This window comes from Exophiala oligosperma (assembly GCF_000835515.1).
Source record: "Exophiala oligosperma strain CBS 72588 unplaced genomic scaffold supercont1.1, whole genome shotgun sequence".
Taxonomy (NCBI): Eukaryota; Fungi; Ascomycota; class Eurotiomycetes; order Chaetothyriales; family Herpotrichiellaceae; genus Exophiala; species Exophiala oligosperma.
Window position 1 is genome coordinate 182,861 of NW_015622818.1, and position 13,084 is coordinate 195,944.

At 51.7% G+C, this 13,084-nt stretch overlaps 5 protein-coding genes across 5 annotated transcripts; 2 read left to right on the forward strand and 3 right to left on the reverse strand.

The window, feature by feature from the left end:
• Positions 1-246: 246 nt before the first annotated feature.
• Positions 247-3,818, forward strand: PV06_00061 (uncharacterized protein). Its single transcript, XM_016400524.1, has one exon. It carries the CDS (start codon positions 568-570, stop codon positions 3,586-3,588), a length of 3,021 nt encoding a protein of 1,006 aa, XP_016267577.1. The 5' UTR covers positions 247-567; the 3' UTR covers positions 3,589-3,818.
• Positions 3,724-6,138, reverse strand: PV06_00062 (uncharacterized protein). Its single transcript, XM_016400525.1, has 4 exons — positions 5,982-6,138; positions 5,752-5,920; positions 5,511-5,700; positions 3,724-5,456 (listed from the first exon to the last, which is right to left on the reverse strand). Exons 2-4 carry the CDS (start codon positions 5,852-5,854, stop codon positions 4,097-4,099), a joined length of 1,653 nt encoding a protein of 550 aa, XP_016267578.1. The 5' UTR covers positions 5,855-5,920; positions 5,982-6,138; the 3' UTR covers positions 3,724-4,096.
• A 164-nt stretch (positions 6,139-6,302) lies between these two features.
• PV06_00063 (uncharacterized protein) lies at positions 6,303-9,772 on the forward strand. The gene is made up of 2 exons (XM_016400526.1): positions 6,303-6,473; positions 6,522-9,772. The coding sequence occupies exons 1-2, from the start codon at positions 6,318-6,320 to the stop codon at positions 7,281-7,283; spliced, it is 918 nt and encodes a 305-aa protein (XP_016267579.1). The 5' UTR covers positions 6,303-6,317; the 3' UTR covers positions 7,284-9,772.
• PV06_00064 (uncharacterized protein) lies at positions 7,412-8,590 on the reverse strand (the record flags this gene model as incomplete). Its single annotated transcript, XM_016400527.1, has 1 exon — positions 7,412-8,590. The coding sequence occupies one exon, from the start codon at positions 8,588-8,590 to the stop codon at positions 7,412-7,414; it is 1,179 nt and encodes a 392-aa protein (XP_016267580.1).
• On the reverse strand, positions 9,419-11,761 carry PV06_00065 (uncharacterized protein). The gene is made up of 2 exons (XM_016400528.1): positions 11,097-11,761; positions 9,419-11,041 (listed from the first exon to the last, which is right to left on the reverse strand). Exons 1-2 carry the CDS (start codon positions 11,291-11,293, stop codon positions 9,913-9,915), a joined length of 1,326 nt encoding a protein of 441 aa, XP_016267581.1. The 5' UTR covers positions 11,294-11,761; the 3' UTR covers positions 9,419-9,912.
• Positions 11,762-13,084: the final 1,323 nt, after the last annotated feature.

Consider the following 13,084-nt stretch of genomic DNA (forward strand, 5'->3'; position numbering starts at 1 on the left):
GATGGCCTGGTTACAGTACGGATATATAGCGCACATGCTTGAGACAGTGGCGCCTGTGCCGAGGAACAACGGGGGCTCACCAAGATCTTCCAGGCGTTGTCTCCGTCCAGTATCCGTCCTTACATAGGCCAACTGTTTCAATGCCCAATCGATTCGTGCGATTTGGTTTTGTAGATCCCGCCTAAGCAGTGACAGGCCACACGCGTTATTTTAACCTCACATTACTCCGTTCTCAATATCACAATAAATATCAATTTGACATCAGTCTCGCCTTGAATTCTACAGCCGTAGGTTTGACTCGATGCGATTGACAACGATGAACTTGCGTCTTGCATTGATATCGGCAAATGCCTCAGAGATTGGGCTGTCGCCGCTTTATGCATAAAGGGACAGTTCCACGCATCGTACGCGTTTGTTTGCGTGAGACAATCCTGGCTTAAATCGTATACCAGCATCGGGAGAAAAGGGAATTCTACTTCCAGGGGTCCCGGGCGCGACGTGATATCGAAGCAAGAAGGCTGTGGCTCTGAAGAGAAGGGAAGTCACTGCCTGGAGGCCGCCATCACCATGGATCGCAACTATCAATTCAATGGCATGTACACCAATTTCCCTCGTCACCAAGCACAGCAGCCACCATCTCAGCCTTTTCTACAACCTCAACATCAACTTCAGAATCAGCACCAGCACCAGCATCTCCCATCCCAATCACACGCTCAATCGTATTCCAGTCCCCAGTTTCGACCTCAGCCTCATCCTCCGCCTCAACCGTACAATCAGCCTCACTCGTATCCTCAATCACTTCCACCTCAGCCTCTTCGACAGAATTACCCTCAACACTATTACAACCAAGACCAGTCGTATCAGTCGCCGCTCCCACAATATCAGCAACAACCGTTCTACCAGGCGCCTCAGCCGTCCGCATCACCGCCTCAACCTCGTGTCCAGGTCGTCATACCTCCTCGGCCTTCGCCATCACTCTCGTCACTGCCATCACCTCAGCAACTACAACAGCAGCGACAACAGTTCCATCAGCAGCCTACACCGCAGATTAATCAACTACCCAGTCCTGTTCAATCATTTCAACAGTCACCGAGAGAACAAGTGAAACAAGGACGTCTTCAGCAGCCTCCCCAACCGCGTCCTCAACTGCGCCCTCAGCAACATCCTCAGCAAAGTCCCCAGCTGCGTCATCAACAACATCCTCAGCAAAATCCCCAGCAGCATCCTCAACAAAGCCTTCAGCAGCGCCCTCAGCAGTATTCTCAGCAGTATTCTCAGCAAAATCCCCAGCAACCTCCCCAACAGCATCTACAATACCGTCCACAACTCCCGCCCTCAGGTTCGCAACAACGACAACAACAACAAGCAAGTATCCTTGCTCAAATTCCATCCCCAAATGTCAGCCATGGGCAAGCTCCGCCAGTGCGAAAGCCACAGGCACCTCTCGTAAGTGAGCCTGAGGTGTTCATTAAGCAAGAATTAGCACCGCCTACCATAAAATCGGAAGAAGTGCCTCAGAATATGCCAGGCCCAGGAAGCACGATAAATCCCCAAATGCTGATGAAGCCGCCGCAGCCAAAGCCGCCTAAAGTACTTCAAGCTGTCGAGATCGATACAAAACCTAAGCAGATCTCCAGCAAAATGGCAGACTATGAACAAAAGCCCCCAAAGCCTGACGAACTTGAACCTGACTACACCACCTTGTTGTGCGTCCTCGCGGACGACTATATTGATGCGGCGCGCAAACTACCGACGTCGAATGAGGAGTACTATACACTGATAGCAACCGCTATTGGTTGTCTAGAATCTGTTCTTAACAACTTCAAGCTTCCACCCTTGAAGGAAGCACAAATTTCAATTCGATATGCACAACTTTTATACGAAGAGACCGAAAACTATGATGAAGCTGAGACCACTTTGACCAAAGCTATCGAAATCTGTGAAAGACACAAATTTGTTGACTTGAAGTATGAGATACAATTACTGCTATGTAAAGTTCTCTATGAGTCTAGACCTAAGGCTGCGTTACGAGAGATGCAAAGAATGATTGATGATATCGAAGCGTATCGCCACACAGTGTGGCTCTACATCTTCCGTTTTCAGCATGCAATGTTTTCATTGGCATCAGCAGCACCAGGAGAAGTCCACAACGCAACTGTTCAGCTCGAAAAAATCACCAGCCTTGCACGGCAAAACTCGGATAGTGCTGTGCTGGCTTTCGCTGCCGTGGTGGAAGCACTCCTACATCTTTCCAGTTCCAGTCACGAAGCTGTCACTGCTACTCAGACAGCGCTAGCCAAGGCTAGAGCGCTGCAGTTAAACCTTGATGTCGAGAGAAACCCACAGCTGACTATTTTCATGGAATTTCTTGACCTCGCATGCAGTGTTCAAGAAGCCAACATTACACAAATTGAAAATAAACGTAAAGTCATGCAAAATGTCCTTTACGAATCAATCAGTGACACCCACTGGCGCGATGATGGCTTCATCTACCTTCCCATATCAAAGCGAGCGATAGCAGGTATCGAATTCACAGGAACTGGACACGTCATTGAAAGAGGTGGCAGGTACTTTTTGACCTTCTCGTGGCTGAGCAAAGCACAGGTAGAAGTCTTGGGTTACCTATTTAGTGCCGACAGTACAGCATACAAGAGTGGAACGGATGGAGGAAAGGCCGAGAAGTTCGCCTTGGAAGGCCTCTCGGACGTTCAAAACTGGGGTTGGCCAAAGCTCTCTGCAGGCTACCAACAGTCACAGAGGGAAAACATCTTTCAAAAACTGGTTGAATGTCAGTATCTGTTCCTGATCTGCTTTATGCGTTGTGGCAGAGGCCTCTGGCAACAAGCGGATGATATGCTGGTCAAGATTGAGGCTATCGCGTCGGGACTTGGAAACAACTTTCCCTTGAATATGAAATCTGCCCTTAGTTATCTACAAGGGGCTGTTTTGCAGGGGACAGGAAATACCACGGAAGCACTCGAAATTTATCAATCCCCAATCTTGAGCTTCGACGAACAGAAATACACTGCGCTGCCGACAAAGCGAGATATGGACTATCAGATATCATCCTCGTATCACGCCGAGTCTGACGTTACCCGCAATTTCTGCATCCTCGCGGCCATGAACAGTGCCTTCATCCTCCGAGATCCTCATCATCCACAGCATAACCGGCTGTCTTACTTGGTTAATCGCCTTGGTCCCATAGTCCAACAATGTGGCAACAAATACATCCAAGCGCATTATTCGCTCTTGGTCTCGTTTCTGGCAAACACAACTCTCACCGCGAAGCAATATCTCAAAAGTGCAATGGAAGCTGCAAAAGCGATTGGAAGTACACAAACCACAGCACTTGCCCTTATCTACATGCAGGAGAAGCTCTTCAGGAGCACTGTAGATGAACAGGCCCTCAAATGTGCTCGAGCAGCCAGCCACCAGGTTCGGAGATGGGGCGACCCACTATGGATGCACGTCGTGGCCGGTCTCGAGGCCGAGGCACTGGAGGTCAATGGGTTTATTGAAGACGCCCAGCATAGAAGAGCCGACGCTGCCGCAGGCTGGGAGGATTTGCAGGAGGGGATCAAGGGATGAAAATGCTAATACTCAGATGCAATATCCGCGATGATGATGAGGTCCTGAAATACCTCGAGCCAGCTTTGTCAAATAATGAATTGTGAAAAGTGACCGGAAGGAAGAAAGCCTTTGAGTTTTAGCATTTAGTCTCTTTGAAAGTATTAGGATTCGAAAATCATTCACTATGATATGAGCACTGAGCATCTATCCTTGCTATTCGTTCATCCCTGGTCTCATCTTTATTCATCGTGCAAGCTCTAGCTCAAATGCTGGAAAAATTCCGTCGTCAATCATACACTGCGAGTCGAATGAGCTCTTGATGAAGTAACACCAAACTCCTTTTCCCGAACCCACAAGGTTGGGTGTAGCGGATCCCACAACACTTGCAAACGAGAGCACATCGCTGTTCTGTTTCCTGCCCTTTGCACCAAAACCAACCGGTCTTCCTGCTTGGCAATCTTGGAGACGACCATCCGCCCTGCGTCGAAGCAGCAGCAGCAGCAGCAGCAGCAATGGCAACCTTGGTTCAAGAAGGCAGACTCTCCGGGGTTGGCGGGGCGTGTTCCGGATTGTTGTTCTTCACCTTGCGCTTGCCCTTGGCCTTCTTTTTCTTCACGACCGGGACATCCTTGCGGACGGTGTTGTCGCCGGTGGTGGATGAAGCCCCCTGCTCGGCCGTCGCAGCCGTCTTTTGACCGTGAGAGGTGTCGAGTTGACTGTCAATCTCCTTTTCGAGCATGTCGAGAAGGTTGTCGTCGCCGACAACGGGGATCCCATTGTGGGCATCATTCCCGCCGTCTTCGCTCGCGAGTGTGACGGTGCGGGTCAGACTGCTGGGCGTAGCCATACTCCCACCGGCCGCGCCGAAGCTGCCGGCACTGGGGGCCGGGGATGCACCTACAGTCGGGCCCGGAGTCGCTTCGGGCTGCTCGATTCTGCGCTGTGTCTTTTGGTCGATGGTCTCGTCGACGACGCCGGGGGCTTGACGTTGGCCGGTCTGCCATTGCCGGATGAGTCGGGACACGTCGACTTGGTACCTGAGGGCTTCGAGTTTCAGCTCGAGGGACTGGAGAATCGCCTGCTCCTGGAGTTGCCAGTCGCGCAGGGCGGCACCGCCCTCCTTTGGTGCGTTGTCTTCAAACTCGGGGACCTGTAGAAGATTATTCGGTTCGGCCAACCCTTTCAAATGGCTGTCGTCGACGAGGACGGTGTTGCCTTGGTTCCATTTACACCCCTTTTCGGCCTTACGTTGGATGGCCCCGTCCGACCAGATCTTGTCGAGTTTCTTGTACACTTGAACCTTGTTGTTGTATTGTTGTCTGGTCAAGCCCAGTTTGTCTCGTGCCCAGACTGCGGCCATCTGTTGGCGCTGCACGGGATGGATGAGGTTGTTGACCATGGCGGTCGTGTTCTCCGGCCTAGCAGAGGAATACACCATGACAACGTGGTTGGCGAACAAGTAATCAAGCAACTGCGTAACGCCTGGTCGGATCTTGAACTTCGTCGGGTCTCCTCTGCGGTTCGGTCGCACGAGCAAAGTGCCGTTCAGGTCCAAAATCACGAGAAGCTTCTGTGCCTTCTGTCTCAGTGCTGGCGGGAGAGCGGCCTTTTCCCTGTACTCTGATGTAGGTTTCGGGACAGGCACTGGCTCAATTTCACGAGGAATTGTGCTTCTGCTGCCTCCACTCCGAACCTGACGGATGGGTAAGTCTGTAAAGTTGACTGGCGAGATGGGAGCGTCTGGAGTCTCGATCGATGGGAGTGGGACATCTCGACTGGAAGTACTGTAAGCTGCGACTTGTTGTTCAGGTTGTCTTGAACGGAATGTATAGCTGCGTTCCTGACGTTGTTGGACGGTACCCCTTCTCTGAGTACTGCTCTGCATCCTGTATGGTTTGTCAACTCGATATGTAGGATATCGAGCGTAATTGTGAACTGACCTTAGAGGTTCATATGCATCTGGGCCCCTAGCGTTGTCGTGTCGCCATTGGTAGTTGTCAGAAGAATTCGTCCTCATGTTTTGAGAGTGACTTTCTGACATGTAGTCACTTGGTAGACGTGGTCGCATCCATCGGTGGCTTGAGGTCTGAAGATTTGCCGTATCGTTTCTGTAAGATCTCCAAGAATCCACTATTTCATAAATGTTAAGCCTATCCTTGACCAAAGTATCACTGTATTCACCTTGTCGAGGTTGTTCATTTCTTGGTGGGTTGTAATCTCGAAAATCGCTGTAAGGCGGCCGATATGGATCAGCATAACGCGGTCGATAGCTGTCGCCAGGCATGATTGCTGAGGATGTTTTTCGTGACGCAGCGGGAAGGGCACAAGAGAAGAGGCTCTGATGCTGCCACTGCAAGAGACAAGTGTTAGTAATGTGAAGATGACAGTTGAAATGGTTTGGTGAAGCAGACTTTTGAGAGTGGTCGGCAGTGAAGGCCAGAGTGAAGGCCAGAACCCTGTCTAATAAGGAGCACCTCCAGAGTTGAGATACACGCGTTATGCTGCGGGCAATTTACTTGTTGCGCACAACAATGATTTCTGGTTAACGAGAAAGTGCAGTGAATAAAATGCGAAGGCAACTTTCGCAGGCAAATCTCAGAGTTCTTTGCTAAGATCTGGAACGCCTGCGTTGTCGTACGCTATCGTTAAGCTTGTCTTTTAGTGCCGGGTACGTCACTCGCGGCTTTCAAAAAAAAGTTCCCAACTGTCCATGTTTCAACCTCTGCCTTTTCCGCACATCTACAAACATGAGTTCGGCTCTTCTGGATCGACCCGTCCAATTACGACACGATGATGGCGATGGAGACGATTTCGATGAGGAGGCTTCTGTCCAGAACAACAGCGAGGTAGATCAGTCTGCGGACAGTGATTCTGGCGCGACTGGCTCAGAATCTATCGACGAGGTATTCCAAGCACCTGCCGGACTATCAAAGGTTGTTGACAGTTTGCAGGACGACGATTCAAGCTCCGAGCCCGAAGAAGATTCCGCACTGAAAGATATCAGCTTCGGGGTTCTGGCTAAAGCCCAAGAAACCTTCGACCCTCGGCAACGCAAAAGGAAGTACGAGGAGGCTACTCAAGACGCAATAGCCGACACAGGAAAGAATGAAGAAGACAATTTCGATACCCGGAAAAGATCCAAAGAAGCACGAATCGACGCACCCAAGAGATCTTCTAAACATGCCCCTGTGATTGAATCTGCGCGCAAGCCTGTGTCGCGGAAAAGAACAATTTTCGAGCCGCCTGCAGCGCAGAAATTCCGAGATCCCCGATTTGACCCTACAGTGATGTCGGCGAACAGAGATAGGAATACTGCTGAAAAAGTGAATAAGAATTATGCATTCTTGACACAGTATCAGGCAGCGGAGATCCTGGATTTGAAGACGCAGATCAAAAAGGCCAAAGATCCAAATGTTGTGGCTGACCTCAAACGAAAAGTCATGTCGCTAGAGTCCAAGGTGCGCAATGCTGAGATGCGACAGAAAGAGGAAGCCATCAAGAGGAGGCACAACCAGCAGGAGAAAGAAGCCCTTCGCACTGGACAGAAGGCCAAACCCTACTACTTGAAAGAAGCCGATGTCAGGAAATTAGCCAAAGAAGAGCGTCTGCAGAGTCTGGGCAAACGGGCCAGAGACAAAGCCGAGAAGAGAAGACAAAAGCGTGAAAAGGGTAAAGATGCGAGGGACATGCCACGATTTAGGCGTGAAGGATGATGAGATTTGGGTATCTGCCACTCAACTTGTCCTACACATTAACCAAGCGCGCTGGTGACTGAATGAGATATGTTGCTACATGCTCCCAAAGTACCATGTTGGACCGATGCATGTTCACTTATTTGATTCTACGACTTCATCTCCATGTCAACGACCAGCTTTCCACCGACACCTCGATGATAATCTTCCACCAGCTCATTCAACTTCTCCAGGGGATATGTCCTGGTCTTTGCTCGGACGCCGTACTTAGCGGCAAAGTCCACCATAGCCTGCAGCTGGTGATTGCGCCCGGTCAATACGCCAACAAGCTTGATATGTCTAAAGACCAAGTCTCCAGGCTTGAAACGCCAACCATCCTTGGGGAAGCTCACACACACACATGTCCCGTGGCTCTTCAAGACACTCATACCGAAGTCGAACGCGGCCTGTGACTCTGGCAGGATCACACTGGATTCGCAGCCCTTTTGATTGTCGAGCCCCGGTGATGCGGCTCCGAAGATGCGTCGTTTCGCGTCCTCCACATTCTCCTTTAACGCATCGACAGGGATAACATTCTTGCCGTCCTCACCGAGTTCTTTGATCACGCCGTCCAACATGGCCATAGCTGGCGTTGTGTCCACGGCCAGAACCTTCCAGCCGAGTCTCGCAGCAAATTGCACACCTAAATGTCCCAAGCCGCCACCAGCTCCGAGGATTGCGACAGCCTTGTCTCCCTTACCCCTGTCGCCTCCTTCCATGTTCAATCCCGCTGCTCCCAGCGCGTTCCAAACCGTGACGCCTGCACACATGAGAGGGGCGATGTCTACGGCTTTCATGGCTCCGCCACTCGGCACGCGCGCGACTTGCCTCACGTCAACGAGGCAATAATCTTGGAAACCTCCGTCCCTCGTCAACCCGAGGTTAGACCCCTTTGGGCACCAGACTCCGTACCCTGGAAGATCACCGCCATTGTCCACGCACTCTTCGCAGGTTCCGCACGGGCCGAACGCACGACCTGGAACGCCGACCAGATCTCCCTGCGATATCCCCTTGGTTTTCGCCACGGACTTGGCATCGTCGCCCAACGCCTCGACGATTCCGGCAAACTCGTGCGATCCTACCCGAGGAAGACCCTGTTGCATGGCGCCCGCAACGAAGACGGCGTCTGTGTGGCAGTACGACGCGGCCGTGACGCGGATGAGCATTTCATGACCCTTTGGAGGTGCAGGCCGAGCGAAGTCTGTCTTGAGCGTGTAGGGTTGATTGAAGGCCTCGAGGACTTGTGCACGCATTGTGCCTGTGGTTGTTGTCGTTGTCGTGCTCGACATTGTCCTGGCGCTTGTCCTTGAATTCCGACTCTGTCCGGTATGGTGTTGGTATCGGAATCGCGCGGTACGAATCCCGAGTTCGATAGAACGGCAGTCTCGAAGACCAATACGATTGAAAGTGCCTAGTACCGGCGTCGAGAGCGTGGGGCGCCTCCCCTGTGCGGCGAGCAGCGAAGTGAATAGAGCAATGTTGAAGTTGAAGTGTTGCTCGGGTTCGTGCTTGTGCTTGCCGAGTTTAGTTTTCGTCGACTTCTTCTTCGCGTCGTACTCTGAACCCGAAACCACCTTTTTCAGTGAAATACGAAACGGGAACAGGATCAATTGAGAACCTCGAAACCCACAACATCGTGGTTTACCGGCAACGGTGGTGGTGGAGAGAAAGGTGAAATTTGGAGAAAGCCCTCTTTGCACCCGCCAGCCTCGCTTCCTTCTCCAACTCGAAGAATTGGGGCAAGAGGAACTTCAGTAACGAGTACGGAATACTAACACCTACAAAGGTTCGCGAGGTACGGACTAAACACGTGCGAGGTATTGTCCGTAACTACTACACATGACATGACAAGCATCCTGTGCGAGCCCCCGGAATTGGAAAAAAAAGCAACCCACTCGACATTGTTGTTTCATAAGACGGTACTCCGTATGATCCGACACAACAAAGTGCGTACTCGTGTACTCTTGATGTATTAATAGTACATGCCTGTCGAGGTCTACACGTTACCAACAACGTCAAACTTGTTGATGGCATGGCGGCTCCCAAGACCGTCAAGCCGCAGAGTATACTCCGTATGGATTATACAATAAACATAACAAAGGAAAATGAAGCGAGCATTTCACAAGCAAATCAATGCTTTTTGGAATTTTCTCTGCAATCCTACGAGTACCCTACCCCTGTTGTAGGAGTAGCCTCATCATCTTGACAGGAACATACACACATGAGGCCATCATCCAACACCAACAACAGAGTCCTACCAATAAAATCCTGCAACTCTTGGTGCCGTAACCCAAAGACGTCGCTTGACAACCCAAACCAAAATCAAATCCAATGCAAAACCTCCCTCAGCCATTCGTCGCTAATCATCTGTGAGTATTAGAACTAGTCCCAGTCCAGCCAGTCCTTTTGTCATTACATGATACTGCCCGTTCAAAGACATCCATCCCATGTAGCAAAATATTCAGATCCAGCGAAGATTTATCGGCGAGATTTCGTGCCCAAGGAAAAGAATGCCTTTCGCAAACGGCCGTCCGTCTCATTACGCCCTGAAGCGCCGTCGCAAATGAAGGCATCGAATATAAACAGAAGTGTGAAGTCACGACATCAACATTCAAGAATGGAAGAGATCCCATGCTCGAGCGCATAAGCTCAAGAATTCTTCCTTCTTTGCTTTTTGGGTGGCAGGGCTGTCTCTCCCTTCTCCGAACGGACCACTATGGCGAGGACGTTCTCGTCCAGAACCGAGAGGCGGGCTACTGCCCTCTTCATATTCCATACGGGTTCTTCGTCGACCCGCAGAGTTGTTGGGTAGGAACTTCTGAGGAGTCAAATTGTCCTTCATTGCAGGATGAGGTGAGGGGGGAGTGGGTGGTTGATGGCCTCCATAGTGGACGATTCGGGGCAACAACTCCTCCCGTCCGCCAGTCATCTCGTGAACAGCTTCTTCTGCCGATCGATATTCTCGAGGTCGATCCAAGTGCATAGCCTGAGACATAGGATGAGCCGTTTGTGGTGGAAAGCCTGGCGAAGGTAGTGGAGGTCCATGACCCTGGGAGGGTGTCGAGTTTGCATGAAGGAAGGGAGGTCGACCAGGACCCGGGTTGAGCTCACTGGCTCCAAACACGTCGGCAATGGGAGGAAGTCGATTGTTGGTTTGGATTGCAGGAACATGATGGATGTGAGTTTGTGACGAGTTGGCGACATGATCACTGATTTGTCTCGATGGGGGTGCCTCATACCTGCCAGTAAATGTCTGGTTTAGTGGCGCTGATTGAATAACACGTTCGTTGGCAAAGCGCTCGGCTGCAGGAGGCACAATCGATAACCCAGGTGGGGGCCTTTTCTTGGAGGAAGCTGCAGGTGTCTTGGAAGTGGTTGCCGTTGCTGGCTCGCTGGTCTTTCCTGTGTCCGGTCCATCTCCCCTTGCAGATTTAAGAAGTCGAGCTTGAATTATGGATCGCTGCTGGTCTCTCACAGACATGCTACGCTCAAGCTGTTCGCGCATTGCTGGGTCTTGGGTTTGGAACCCAGGAGACAAGCAGGCCAGGCCGACATCCTGAACAACCAATCCGTCTCTTGCAGTCAGTGGTGTGGCCGATGGCCGAGAGTTCACATTTGCGAGTAAGGCACCCGTGGTATTCAAATCCAACTTCTTAGGTCTGTGGCGAGTTGTCTGTAGGGATGGGGATGGGGGAGGTTCCTTCTTCACAATGATCTTAGGGTGATCTGAACTACGAAGTCTGCCACGATGGACGTCAGTATCCGTCAGTTTCAATGAAGTTGTGTAATGCTTACGATCTTGGAGACCTCTTCCCATCTGATGGAGACTTCTCGTTGGCATTTGCGGGCGTGTTTGTCTCTGAAAGTATGCCCAAGTCGGAGTTCCTGTCTCTACTCGTAGAAGGAGCCAGTGGCGGATAGCTTCTGGGGCTCAAGTTACGATCGAGTGAAGGCATCGGAGCAACCGCAGCTGAAGCCACTGCGGTCGACATGGCTGAACGACGATGAAGTAGCAACAAGGCTGCAGTATACGGAGTATTGTTCTGCGAGATCCCAGCAGATGTCCAACTCTTTTACCTCGTCAATCACAACCCAGTCGTCGATAGTGCGCCGTGGTGTTGGTCAATTGGATAAACAGCAAACTAAACGAGTGGTCTCGCAGAAATACAGCGCGAGAGGTAGGACAGCGGTTCGACCGCTGGGCCAGCACAACCTCTGGTGGAAAGCGAGTGACCTGAGGGCGATAAAAACCAACCGATCCGGCTTAGACAGAGGACAAAGCACACTCCAGCCTGGGCGGATTGGGTTGGAAAGGGAACGGGATGAGAGAGCAACGAGCGGCTAGGACGTTCTTTGAGAAACGCGGCCTGTGAGGTTTCGAATAATGAGGGAGGGAGGAAAGGGAAAAAAGCGGGTGCGGGAAGGAGGGCAAGAAACGAGGCAGGCTAAGACAAGTGGACTTTTGGAACAGACACGACAAGGGTTGAATCGGGAGACATGAATCAGAGATGTCGAAGCAAGAGAGGTGTGGCACAGACTACTCCGTAGGTGTTGCAGGGGATCGATCTGCCCCAGGTCCAAAGCCAACAACGGTTCTTCCACTTAGAGAGCGCTGAGGCTTCCGTTAACCCCCTTGAGCCTAGCGGCGTAGCGGGAGAGTTTCAGGGATGCAGGAGCCCAAGCAGCGCCCAGCAGTCAGATTCTAGGGTGCCCTTTTAGGGCCAGCAAACGGAGTAGGCGGCCCCTTCTTACTTAGACTGCCCCCCCAGACTGACACAAAATCTATTGATACGGAAGTCTTATCGCCACTCGCATGCATCCTGAAGCTTCGTTTCGAAGCTCGTTAGTCCTGCGACTTTGTATTTAGTTGGCCATACTTCCGTGCTTCACCGACGGACAAGTAGCCTGATCAATATTAATTTCCATCGACTTCATGCATTATTGCGACTGCTTGTCTCGTCATCTCGTCTCGTGGCCGCCACCCACGGCGCAATCGCTTCGACGAAGTTCGGCTGGCCCCCCCTTTCGCCATTTCTTTTGCGTGCACGGTGCGGCAAACAATGTTTCAAGTTGCCAGATGCCTGGCGTCAGTGCTCAACGCATGACCTCCTCTACATTACCTCTTACGGTGTGCCCTCTCTGTGTTCGTCGCGACTCCTTGGCCCCGCAGCCTCGAGACGCGTTTGATATCCCTCCATTCCGGGAATCGTCTCCAGCCAAGTTCTAGCCTTGTGTGTCACGGGCCCACTTGTCGATAGAAAAACTGTTTTTTTCCGTATGTATGCAGCAGCACAGAAAGAGTGGTAGTTGGGTGACCCGGATGTGCGGATTGCTACGGCATCTAGCTCTTACGACTTTGCCTGTCACACGTTGCAGCCAGACGGAATCCATGCCTGAGTATTGGACCGTCCAGAAGAGACCTGCATGTCGCAGCCGCCAAAGTGGCACAGACCGAGTAGCCCATTGGGCCTGGCGGGCTCTCCTTCCCCTCCCAAGCATGCAAGCGAAGGTCACTCAAAACTTGCCGGCCCTCCAGACAAAACTGGTAGGCTCACCAGGCTAGAGTCCAAGTACAATAGTTAGGCTGTCAGCCCTGGACGTCCGAGGCCCCCATGTCGTATCCTTCTGCTCACTTGCAGCAGGCACTATTAGGCGCGGCCGAACCGTTGGTGCCAGGGTGCAGCCTTCTGCAAGGCCGGAGTCATGCCTGGAAAGAGGCTGGCTGGCGGTACACTACAGCGCACTCAAATAGTAAGGTTTGCTGAAACATGTCCAATGCCTCT